At 38.4% G+C, this 12,952-nt stretch overlaps 1 protein-coding gene and 1 long non-coding RNA gene across 3 annotated transcripts in view; one reads left to right on the forward strand and one right to left on the reverse strand.

Moving 5' to 3' along the window:
• LOC124433452 (cartilage oligomeric matrix protein-like) overlaps positions 1-12,952 on the reverse strand; it is a 30,922-nt gene that overhangs the window by 1,227 nt on the left and 16,743 nt on the right. For both annotated transcript variants that reach the window (XM_046983222.1, XM_046983221.1), the window contains exons 15-24: positions 12,437-12,596; positions 12,173-12,291; positions 11,402-11,540; positions 11,214-11,309; positions 2,186-2,358; positions 2,005-2,053; positions 1,641-1,837; positions 1,498-1,572; positions 1,216-1,313; positions 889-1,028 (exon numbers count right to left, since the gene is read on the reverse strand). In XM_046983222.1, the coding sequence (XP_046839178.1) occupies positions 889-1,028; positions 1,216-1,313; positions 1,498-1,572; positions 1,641-1,837; positions 2,005-2,053; positions 2,186-2,358; positions 11,214-11,309; positions 11,402-11,540; positions 12,173-12,291; positions 12,437-12,596 (1,246 nt within the window). The remainder of the gene's footprint in view (positions 1-888; positions 1,029-1,215; positions 1,314-1,497; positions 1,573-1,640; positions 1,838-2,004; positions 2,054-2,185; positions 2,359-11,213; positions 11,310-11,401; positions 11,541-12,172; positions 12,292-12,436; positions 12,597-12,952) is intronic.
• Positions 1,302-1,792, forward strand: LOC124433459. The gene is made up of 2 exons (XR_006944474.1): positions 1,302-1,445; positions 1,647-1,792. It is a non-coding gene; the product is annotated as an uncharacterized LOC124433459 (long non-coding RNA).

Consider the following 12,952-nt stretch of genomic DNA (forward strand, 5'->3'; position numbering starts at 1 on the left):
ATTCTTGGTTACATGAGCTACTTAACTAGGATTTCTGATTGTAACGAAGACTCTCTTTCATTGAAAGAAAATTTTCAGTGACTTAACTACTTCAATCCCATGTGCTGACGTGTAATATTTAGACTACCGTAGTAACAGTACTAGGTACGTTATGCTTACCGTTGGCTCGGTAGGACAGATCAGTCCAGACCACCTCTATTTAGACTATCGTAGTTACAGTACTAGGTACGTTATGATTACCGTTAGCTCGGTAGGACAGATCAGTCCAGACCACCTCTATTTAGACTATCGTAGTTACAGTACTAGGTACGTTATGCTTACCGTTGGCTCGGTTAGACAGATCAGTCCAGACCACCTCTATTTAGACTACCGTAGTAACAGTACTAGGTACGTTATGCTTGCCGTTGGCTCGGTAAGACAGATCAGTCCAGACCACCTCTATTTAGACTACCGTAGTAACAGTACTAGGTACGTTATGCTTACCGTTGGCTCGGTAGGACAGATCAGTCCAGACCACCTCTATTTAGACTACCGTAGTAACAGTACTAGGTACGTTATGCTTACCGTTGGCTCGGTAGGACAGATCAGTCCAGACCACCTCTATTTAGACTACCGCAGTAACAGTACTAGGTACGTTATGCTTACCGTTGGCTCGGTAGGACAGATCAGTCCAGACCACCTCTATTTAGACTACCGTAGTAACAGTACTAGGTACGTTATGCTTACCGTTGGCTCGGTAGGACAGATCAGTCCAGACCACCTCTATTTAGACTACCGTAGTAACAGTACTAGGTACGTTATGCTTACCGTTGGCTCGGTAGGACAGATCAGTCCAGACCACCTCTATTTAGACTACCGTAGTAACAGTACTAGGTACGTTATGCTTACCGTTGGCTCGGTAGGACAGATCAGTCCAGACCACCTCCGATTGAGAGAGCACAAAGAAACCAATTCTTCCACCGAGGTACGTTTTGTCGCGAATATCTCCTGTATCAGCAAATTGTCTTCGACCTTTGTAAAATTTGATTCTGTAACAAAACAAATTTTAGCTTAGTAATTGATGATGGGTCGTTTTGCGTCGTAACCTAATTGTTGAAAGATTTACTGTCACATACACTTGCACAAACAGGAAATTTGTTGGATTATTTAACACTACTTATATTAATATATCAACCCTAATATTGCTTGATAGTAAACATTAATTGGAATATGTACCTAATCAAGCCGTGCTCTGGCCGATGTATTAACTGCCAACGATATCGCACATGAGACTCCCAGCCGACTTGATTGTTATCATACCAAAGTAGTTCTGTCTTTTAAAAAATACTCTTCATTATTTATAGAAGGTTTATTGTTTTTATTGCAGATTGTGGCATCTTCAACTAGTCTATTCATCAACATTGCACGACAATTTCAAAAAAAGTATTCGAATTGGAAACAGTCAGGTAGGTTTTTATGTATCCAAGTAATCTATAATATAATAAAAAGGCTACAAACTTCGTTGGGAACGCTGTCTTTGTGCCAGAGAGCGTTTCGCAATCCATGACCTGGGCCCAACTTAGATCGAACTTTCTGTAAATAGAGAAAAAGCAATTCAGCAATTCTTTTAGTTATGCTCACTGCAATCAATTGTGATATACTTTCAGCCGCAGTCCAGTGACACCGACGGCTCTGAATGGATTCCCGATCCAGTAAGTCTGTTCTTCCTTCTTCCATGTTAAAACGTAAAATGATGAACTGTTTTGATAACTAAACACGAAGCCAATAAAATCGTTGTCGTGTGTAGAATCCACCAACATTGTACCATTGAAATCCACACCGGCAAATCTCGCTCGACCTTGGGAGAAAATAAAACTGAAACTCGGCTAACTTGTCGTAAAAGTCTCAAAGGTCCACTACATGTGCAAAGTACATTAAAAAACTGCAACCATTTTTAAAAACCCGCAATGTTTGTAATTTGAATATTTTTGATCCCCTATATACACCACTGCACATCTTACGTACCTACAGCTACTCCAGGGTCGCTATTAGCAGTCTGTCTGACTTCCGTTCCCTGAAAGCAACCAATAGGAACGATTGATTGTATGGATAACATTTGGTTAGGTCAATGGAGTTTGTGATCGTCATGATGAGCTAATGGTCATCATAAATGATTCAATGGCTGTACACAAACACAATTTCTAACCTGTTTGCTGACGACCCAAACTGGAGTCGCTTCGATCTTATTCTTTGTGCCCAGATGTACTTCCTGAATTCTTCTAAAGTCTGTTGCAGTTATCTTATAATTCTTCTCGCTTGCGTCAATTTCATCCGGGACACCGTCTCCATCCCAGTCGTCCTCGCAAACATCACCGGAGTCTATATAAGATGTAGAATTCAATTTCTCAACGAAGTAATATATTGTATAATGAAATAATAACACGTAGAGCAGATGAGAGAGTCAGAGCTCTTCAGACAAATCTACTAAAATATTTTGCATACATGGTCGCATTGCTCATGCCCCATCAGCGTAACAGAGCAGATGTTATCCATGCATACGTCTTCACTTATGCCGCTGCTTACTGACCAAAGGATGAATGTTTATGAAAATGTGTTATAATGCTTAGACTTCAAGAACTCAAGGAAGATCACTGCAAGGAGGAGGGGAGAGACCGTGCAAAGAAGTGAGTGATCAAAAGGGAAATATGGTGGAGAACACAATGTACATTGGAGGCCAACACTCGAAAGGATTTACGAAAACTACGCGGTCATTATATTCAACCGAGTACCATATCATTGTGGTGTGGAGATCCCTGCGGAAAACAACAAGTTGCGAATGGTTTCTTCTTATTTAGTATGATTAAATGAAGTGGGAAATGCAACACGTGATTTGAAAGAAACTATAATGATGGACATATCACGTCTCCAAGATACATGTGTATATATAAACGAGAGGAGACTGGCACGCAAGTCTTTTGCTGGCTGCTGAGCAAAACGTTGAGACGTTAACCGTAGCAAAGTGTAATGGGTGATTCAGTCATAAGAAAACTATTTGAAGCGTTGACTGACTGACGGACGAAGGGTGGACAACTTGTTTTTTGTTCATATTTCAAAACATGTTTGTTAGTTGTAATTTTTTATATTTTAATTGAACATTGCTGTCGAATTATATTTAAATTCTGTTGGGTGTTTAAAAGTGTGTTTAATCGTTATTTTCTATTAATGAATATTCTTTAGCCCCAATTGATACATTAATGCATGTATACTTAAAGGAAATGGGCAAGTATAACTCTGACATAAATATTCTTACAGCGAGTCGTTCCTTTAGTGATCATCGTAGGTCTTTCTCCTATATTTTCATGACATGCAAACTTATGTTTAAAAGCAAAAACGTGTGGTTTTACACAAAAACAATGCACATCATGGCAATATTTGGAATGTCGTCTCTTATGAAACGAGGGGTTTTTCAAAGACAAAGTTGGACAAAAAGGTACACATTAGACGTGGAGGTATACAAAGCAAGACACAAATGTACACAATTGTTGACACAGAGGTAGACACAAAGATGGACACAGAGGTAGACTCGTCTTTTCGAAATATCGTTAATGTCGTATTAAAATGTCGCTCTTCTCATCTCTTCGTCGTTCATGTCATGTCGTCTTTGTCGAAGATAAAAATGTAGACACAAAGGTAGACATAAATGTAGACGCAAAGGTAGACATAAAGATAGACACAAAGGTAGAAATAAAGGTAGACACAAAGATAAACACAAAGGTTGATTCAACACAAAAGAAGACACAGATGTAGACATAAGGGTATACACAATACTAAAACAAAAAGGTGCACAAACTAAGTGACCCTCTTCTGAAGCATGATAACTTTTTGAAATGACTACAAAAAGCTAATAATATGATCATGTCTGAAAGCCCAAAATCAAAGTCAACGAAATTTACCGGTCATTAAAACGAAGGAGAGACACGTTACAACAATATTTGGTGTGCAATCCGCCATGTTGGATAATTTTAACAAAGGATTTTCCTTATTTACAAAGCAAATGCCATCCAACATAGCAAACATTCCACTGTTCCCACACTCCTAGGGGAATGGTTGAACAAAATATATACAACAACTATACATCAATACCACTCACAGGAAAACAATAAAGAACAATTTACTTGTATAGTTTAACGATTGAAAGGGGACTGAGTTGCACACTGAATTGACCTTACTGTGTCCAAGTACGTCATGACCGCCAAGTTGGATGATTATGACGAAGGTTTCCTCATGTACTATGCAAATGTCATCCAGTACGGCGAATATTTTATTGTTCTTTCGCACTCCCAGGAGTGGTTGCACACCATCTATAATATGGCTAAATCGAAAAAAAACTTTAGTTTTCATATAATCTCTTATACCACGGATGTGTTTGGTTATTGCTGAATTCAGATTTGTAAATGAAAAGAACAACAACAAGCGCCATGGCTGAGAGAGTGAGAAATAGAAGTACACGAGAAGAAAGGAATTATTGATTGATGCTTTCAACATTACTTGAAAATTGATCGATGATTATTAGGGAGATGAAGCAGTTGTGAAAACGTTAAATATTTGCCGATATTTATGGAAGGTATTCTCAACGATACATTACTTTACACTACAAGCTATCAATGCAGAGTTACAACGACGTCCATCAGAAAAGCTATTAATTTGTCAGTGGATATACCGCACCATATTTAAGCTTATGAAAGGCATGCTGTTTATGTTGAAATTATCACATCGACCAGATCTTGTAAAACACCGTCATGACTGTATAATTTGTTTTCAAAGAACACTTAATTTGCTCCACGTGGACAGTATTTAGAGAAGAATATAAATATAATATTTGAACATCGAGAAGCCATGGTCGAGTAAAGGGGATAAAGACTTCAGTAAAATATGCTGTCAAAAAAGAAGGAATGTAATCGTTTGTGTACTTTACCACCATATCTACCCAAATATTCACGGCATTCCTGTGCCAAAATGGTCAACATCTATCCGACGAATGGCTTTGTAATAAAGTCGAAAATTTACAGTTTCTATCTGCGACTTGTTTTGAATGATATATTGTATTCTCAACACGTATTGTACAGCTGCTGAAACGAACTTGTATCGGATCACCTTGATGAAATATTGCACAGAGAACAAAATTATGCAGACATAATTTCTTCGACGTCTCACAAGAGAATAGATCCCATGGCTAGAAACCATAAACTACTTTTCGATTTATCTCTAGAGTTGTTGTGAAAATGTCAATGGTTTGAAAATCGATGCTACCAATGTGTGTTTTGTTGTTTCTTTGATTAGCACTTTACGAAATAATTTTTTTTATTATATTTCAAGCATATATCATACTAAATAGACTAAATTTTTCATCTGTTTCCAACGCACTCACTGGCCGAGTGTGTAGAGTGAGGTTTCTCAAGTTGTGATGTGAGGTTCGAATCCTTCGAGGGTGAGTCGGTTGTTGTTGGTCTTGGTGTGTTGAGCATAACACTTCCAATGAACGAGTACCGTGAATGTCAAGAGCATAGTAAGGGCAGATGATAATGATACGAGGTGTACAAAAGGCATTTCTATTGTTGATTTTTCGACAGTGAATGCGACACTTAGTATAATTTCAGAAAGAAATCTCAAATAAAAAAAGAAAAGGAGATTTGTTGCAAAAATTTTGCCCTAAAAAAACTAAGTCTTTTGATTAAATTTTTCTATGACTTCCCGAAGGAAGTCATATTTTAATAGTCAGGAAACAGAGGGCAAACCGAACGCCCTTTCACATCCCCTCCTAACCTCAACCTTGCACACAATCCTCAATCTACAACCCGAACTGACGACGACACCGAGACGAACCAAGGACCTCGTGCATTGGAGGTCAGACAGAGCCTGTCAAGCCAGAAACTCAACAACAAATACAAACAGTTTCTTGGCATATTTGCCCCTTTTTTTAACTTTGATGTAGAATTATACAATATACAAGATGGTTTCGAACCTTAGAAGGTGCAACTACATTAGCCATGACTTTACCTTTAGTTATTTACGTATGATTGAACTCTAAAAAGGTAAAGAAAACGAAGCGGTCTTGAACCCGAGACGGAGTGATTACCAAATTGTCACCTGCACCGCTCATCCAAGCGAGAGAGATGTGATGTCGAGGAAAACATAACAAGTATTTCAACAGAACAGCATTCATTGCCTTTCATTACATAAGGCTTTGATTTATAACATGTTTTGAAAATATGCCTTCGACGGCATCATAGCAATAGTAGAACTCTAAAGGTAAGGTCTTCCTTATCGAACTCTAAGCAATAAATGCTTTACTATGAAGAAACAAGAGGAACAAAGTAAGTCCAATGGCATCCATTGACATGTGGTGCATTCGGGTCATGACGCGCATGTCCTTAATCAATTTTGTCCATTGAAGAGTATCGTGAAAAGACTAAATCCATAGATATTTTTTAAATGTCTTTCCCGTCGTCAATGTTAACGATCGTCATTTCAAACCTTTGTGTCTACCTTAATGTGATTGTCTATCTTTGTGTATACCTTTTCATACGACAAAGTTCTCATTTCGTTGAACACGAGTCTTTCGACTTTTTGACTTTTCATAGTCGAAAGTAGTCAATGTAATCGAATTAATTGAAGGTAGTCATTTCACGCATTGCTATGTGGTAAGTCAGGGCAGTGACGAGCATGTCTTTGGTCATTTTTTCCGATGTAATGGCGTCGAGATCATTTGACTTTATGTTTGAACTAACTGAACTATTTTATATCATCATACCCACCAACCATATTTTTTTGACCGTTGATGTTGGTTGCGCAAAGACAAGGGTTTAATAATACCAATTACAATAATACCAATAATACTTTTTTAAAATGTTTTCCCTTTCTATCTTCTTGTCTACCTATGTGTTTACATTTGCGTCTGCCTTCTTGTCAACCTTTGTGTATACTCTTTCATAGGACAAAGTCCTCATTTTGTTAAATACAACATCTGATGTTTCGTCTTTTCAACATTTGTGTCAATTTCTTGTCGTCTTTCGTGTCTACCTTTGTATCTATCTTTTTGTGTATCTTTTTGTTTTCTGGTTGGCTACCTTTTTCATTGAGAGTAGTCATTTTAAAAAAGTCTTCATTTTCTAGGAGGAGTCGTAATCGAATGTAGTCAATGTACTCAAATAGAATAGTCGTCTTTTCAACAGTTGTGTCAGCTGTTTCGTCTTTCTTGTTTATGGGAGACGACATTTGAAAAACTTGTCATTTTATGAAGAATAGCATTTAAAAAAAGTTGTCATCGCATAAAAGACGATATCATAAAAACACGTCATGTCATAGATTTCTTTGTCCTTGTTTGGTATTATTAAACCCTTGTCTTTGCGCAACCTACACCAATGGTCAAAAAAAATATGGTTGGTGCGTATGATGATATAAAATAGTTCAGTTAGTTCAAAGATAAAGTCAAATGATCTCGACGCCATTACATTGGAAAAAATGACCAAAGACATGCTCGTCACTGCCCTGACTTACCACATAGCAATGCGTGAACTGACTACTTTCGACTATGAAAAGTCGAAAAGTTGAAAGACTCGTGTTCAACGAAATGAGAACTTTGTCCTATGAAAAGGTATACACAAAGATAGACAATCACATTAAGGTAGACACAAAGGTTTGAAATGACGATCGTTAAAATTGACGACGGGAAAGACATTTAAAAAATTGATTAAGGACATGCGCGTCATGACCCGAATGCACCACATGTCAATGGATGCCATTGGACTTACTTTGTTCCTCTTGTTTCTTCATAGTAAAACATTTATTGCTTTGAGTTCGCTCAAGAAGCCCTTGCCTTTAGAGTTCTACTATTGCTATGATGACGTCGAAGGCATTTTTTCAAAACACGTTATAAACTAAAGCTTTATGCAATGAAAGGCAATGAATGCTGTTCTGTCGAAACACTTGATATGTTTTCATTGGCATTACATCTCTCTCGCTTGGCTGAGCAGTGCAGATGACAATTTGGTAATCACTCCGTCTCGGGCTCAAGACCGCTTCGTTCTCTTTACCTTTTTAGAGTTCGATAATACCTAAATAACTAAAGGTAAAGTCATGGCTAATGTAGTTGTACCTTCTAAGGTTCGAGAACACCTTGTATATTGTATATTTCTACATCAAAGTTAAAAAAAGGGACAAATATGCCAAGAAACTGTTAGTATTCGTTGTTGAGCTGCTGGCTTGACAGGCTCTGTCTGACCTCCGATGCACGAGGTCCTTGGTTCGTCCCGGTGTCGTCGTCAGTTCGGGTTGTAGATTGAGGATTGTGTGCAAGGTTGAGGTTAGGAGGAGATGTGAAAGGGCATTCGGTTTGCCCTCTGTTTCCTGACTATTAAAAAATGACTTCCTTCGGGAAGTCATAGAAAAATTTAATCAAAAGACTTAGTTTTTTTAGGGCAAAATTTTTGCAACAAATCACCTTTTCTTTTTTTATTTCCGATTTTTTTCTGAAAATATACTAAGTGTCGCATTCCCTGTCGAAAAATCAACAATAGAATTGCTTTTTGTACACCTCGTCGTGTACACTATCATCTGCCCTTACTATGCTCTTGACATTCACGGTGCTCGTTCATTGGAAGTCTTATGCTCAACACACCAAGACCAACAACAACCGACTCACCCTCGAAGGATTCGAACCTCACATCACAACTTGAGAAACCTCACTCTACACACTCGGCCAGTGAGTGCGTTGGAATCAGATGGAAAATTTAGTCTATTTACTATGATAGATGCTTGAAATATAATAAAAAAAATTATTTCGTAAAGTGCTAATCAAAGAAACAACAAAACACACATTGGTAGCATCGACTTTCAAACCATTGACATTTTCACAACAACTCTAGAGATAAATCGAAAAGTAGTTTATGGTTTCTAGCCATGGGATCTATTCTCTTGTGAGACGTCGAAGAAAGTATGTCTGCATAATTTTGTTCTCTGTGCAATATTTCATCAAGGTGATCCGATACAAGTTCGTTTCAGCAGCTGTACAATACGTGTTGAGATTACAATATATCATTCAAAACAAGACGCAGATAGAAACTGTAAATTTTCGACTTTATTACAAAGCCATTCGTCGGATAGATGTTGACCATTTTGGCACAGAAGTGCCGTGAATATTTGGGTAGATATGGTGGTGAAGTACACAAACGATTACATTCCTTCTTTTTTGACAGCATATTTTACTATAGTCTTTATCCCCTTTACTCGACCATGGCTTCTCGATGTTCAAATATTATATTCATATTCTTCTCTAAATACTGTCTACGTGGAGCAAATTAAGTGTTCTTTGAAAACACTTTATACAGTCATGACGGTGCTTTGCAAGATCTGGTCGATGTGATAATTTCAACATAAACAGCATGCCTTTCATATGCTTGTATATGGTGCGGTATATCCATTGACAAATAAATAGCTTTTCTGATGTACGTCGTTGTAACTCTGCATTGATAGCTTGCAGTGTAAAGTGCAGTTTTGTTGAGAATCACTTCCAAACTTGACATAATAGTCCTGCAAAATGTGATCTCTCGAAAATACCGGTAAATATTTCATCTTGATCACGACTGCTTCCTCTCCCCAAACTATCGCGTTCAAGTAATGTTGAAAGCGCCATGCAATTTTTTCCTTTCTTCTTGTGTACTTCTATTTCTCACTCTCTCGGCCATAGCACTTGCTGTTGTTCTTTTCATTCACAAATCTGAATTAAGCGCTACTTTTATAGGCTTTGCTGTAAATTATTTAGACATAACCTTAACACACAAGTCCATGGTATAGGAGACATAGCCTGAAAACTGAAGTTGTTTTGATTCGGCCATAGTATAGATGGTGTGCAACCACTCCCCTGGGAGTGAAAGAAAAATAAAATGTTCGCCGTATTGGATAACATTTGCATAATACATGAGGAAAATCTTTGTCAAAATCATCCAACTTTTCGGTCATGACGTACTTGCACACAATTGGCTGATTACATGAGCCTGATAGCCGGGATTCAGCCGAACGTTAAATAATGTTGGCAAATGGAAACGATTCAATACTTATCATCAGATAAATCTTCTCGAGCAATTTCACAATATTCTGATTAAATAACTTTTCAAAACATTTAAAATTGAAACAACCAGTTTGCCCGAATTTGAGAATTACAACCGGAGTGACGTGTGTGGTGCTTCGCAAACAGTTGTAATTTTTAACCTTGAAGTTTTGGCTCTTTTCAATCCCTTGAAATCATCGGGCTATCTCGCTATCCGGGCCAGCTCGCCTCCATATAATCAGGCCCTAAGACCATTTTAGTGCGCAACGCAGACCCCCCGCAAACGCGAAACGAATTTTATAAAATTCAATAGATTTAACTGTCTGAATTGTTCTTCAAATTGTGCCTTACAATCACTCTAGCGTCCAGTCTGGCTTAGCATAAAAACAATGCACATGATGCACAACCCAATTTATGAGTTGATCCTTAGTGATTTTGAGGCACTCGATGGAATGAATCAACTTGAATAATAAAGTACTTTGAACAAACTTAAAATGTTTACACTTTTGAGTTTCGTCGCAAAAAACCAAAAAAATTCTTGTCCTCTGTGATTCCTTACTTTCAAAAGAAATCAGACGTATACAATTGTAAACACGAATATTCACCGTCCTACCTCCCACACAAGTAACTATGGCTACTTGTGTGTACAACACAAAGCTACGGCCTTGACAGTTAGCTTAGTTTACAAATCGTGTGCACGCTTTGCGCACCAAGTTTTAAATGTATAGTAATCAAAATGGGAAGCATCTTTTTTTAAACTAGATGTGACGCCAAACTTATAAGCAACAGAAGCAGCAAAAAGTTCGTATTAATTTTCCTTTGGCAGATATTAGCATCTTTGGCGAACGCTGTTGTCGGCATTATTACAACAGTTGAAGTGCCAAAGCCAAGGTATACCGTATGTATTCTGACAGACTCACTTTTAGCATTCTTGATATGTTAATGTCGGGTAAGTCGAAACAGACAGGTGTTAAATAATCTTAACGCCTGTAATTGGACGAGTTTACGAAAGCGATTATCTTCTTACCTGCATACTGATTTTGTCATTTCTCAATCGATATAGCATACGTATGCACAAAGCTAACATTGAAAGTTTCGTTATGAGAGAGAATCACAACGAGATACATACTTTTGTTATCCTTCTGGTCGTCGTTAGCCACCAGAGGACAGTTGTCCGAATCGTCGATAATCGAATCATTGTCGTCGTCTTCGTCGCATGCATCACCTGAGAAAAAAATCAAATGTGAGAGAAATGGAACAAAAACTCATGTTTTCATGGAAGTACACGGAAGTACATTCGACGTCAAAGAAACTCACCTAGACCGTCATCATCGGCGTCTCTCTGCTCTGGATTTATTACAAAAGCACAGTTGTCGATAGTATCTTCAACACCGTCACCATCGCTGTCTACATTCGTGTCACAAAAATCACCAATAAGATCACCATCGCTGTCATCCTTAATAGTAATAATACAAACACAGTCAACTTAGGTCGTTCCCTTGTTGCTATAGATCAATAGGAAGCGTCCTCTTCGGTGAATTGGCGGAATGCTGGTCAATTACAAAGAAAAGTAAGAAAATAGCAAAAGTGAAAATGTTACATTACCTCGTTTGCTCGGTCTTACCGAGAAGTATCGAAAAGCTATACTTCTGCATAAACCTCCCTCCAGCCCCAACCCCTATATTTCAGCATAAACCTCCCTCCAACCCCAACCCCTATATTTCAGCATAAACCTCCCTCCAATCCCCAACCCCTATATTTCAGCATAAACCTCCTCCAATCCCCAACCCCTATATTTCAGCATAAGCCTCCCTCCAACCCCAACCTCTATATTTCAGCATAAACCTCCCTCCAACCCCAACCCCTAGATTTCAGTATAAACCTCCCTCCAACTCCAACCCCTAGATTTCAGCACAAACCTCCCTCCAACCCCACCCCCGATAGTATCTGGATAAAAAGACCTTACGATGGTCCAATGCTTCTCAGTACGTACCTCGCGTCAGGTAAATATAAATTTAATATACGTTGTGTAGACTGCATACGCACAATGCTTTGATTCACACTAACCCGGCTTGGATTCACACTAACCTGGCTTGGATTGCTGTTGAGAGGACAATTATCACAAAGATCGCCTACACCATCGGAATCGGAATCGTTCTGCTTCTTGTTATACAAAACTGGGCAGTTGTCATCATTATTACCGATGCCTGAGGTGAAAATTTACGATTATGAAACTTTAACTCCGATGCAACGGCTCTGTACGAGCCGGTCTTTTTTCATTTTGCATATTATTTGAAGTTTTTTATGCATTTTATATCAGAGTCATACAAATGTAGAGTATTGAAATCTTACCATCGCCATCCGTGTCTCTGTCACAATCGTCTCCTTCGCCATCGTCATCGTAATCTTCCTGTTTCGAATTTTTCACCCCAGGACAGTTATCGCACAGATTTCCCACTCCATCTTTATCATAATCCAACTGATCTCTGTTAGATATCCATGGACAATTATCCTGGAATGTTGAATTCATCACAAAAGGATTATCACGAATAATTCGAGTATGATTTTCACAAATAAAAATTGAACACTCGATCATTGATCGGGACGGGCGGCAATGGAGAGGCAGCTACTCCGCCCCTCCCACCCCCACACACACACACACAAGAATGTTTGAAGGTTGAAAAGTTGGGCAAATTTTAAACGTTGGTCGGGCAAAAATATGGCGGAACTTTCATAGTGAGTTGGGGATATTTGATGCCCCCCCCCCAGAAATGATAGATCCCGTACACCTACGGTCGATCAAAACAACAATCATGATATGAAATATTTCACATGGACAAAATTCACACAATACTCGAGTAGAAATGC

This window comes from Xenia sp. Carnegie-2017, unplaced genomic scaffold (assembly GCF_021976095.1).
Source record: "Xenia sp. Carnegie-2017 unplaced genomic scaffold, XeniaSp_v1 HiC_scaffold_13, whole genome shotgun sequence".
In the NCBI taxonomy this organism is placed as follows: domain Eukaryota; kingdom Metazoa; phylum Cnidaria; class Anthozoa; order Malacalcyonacea; family Xeniidae; genus Xenia; species Xenia sp. Carnegie-2017.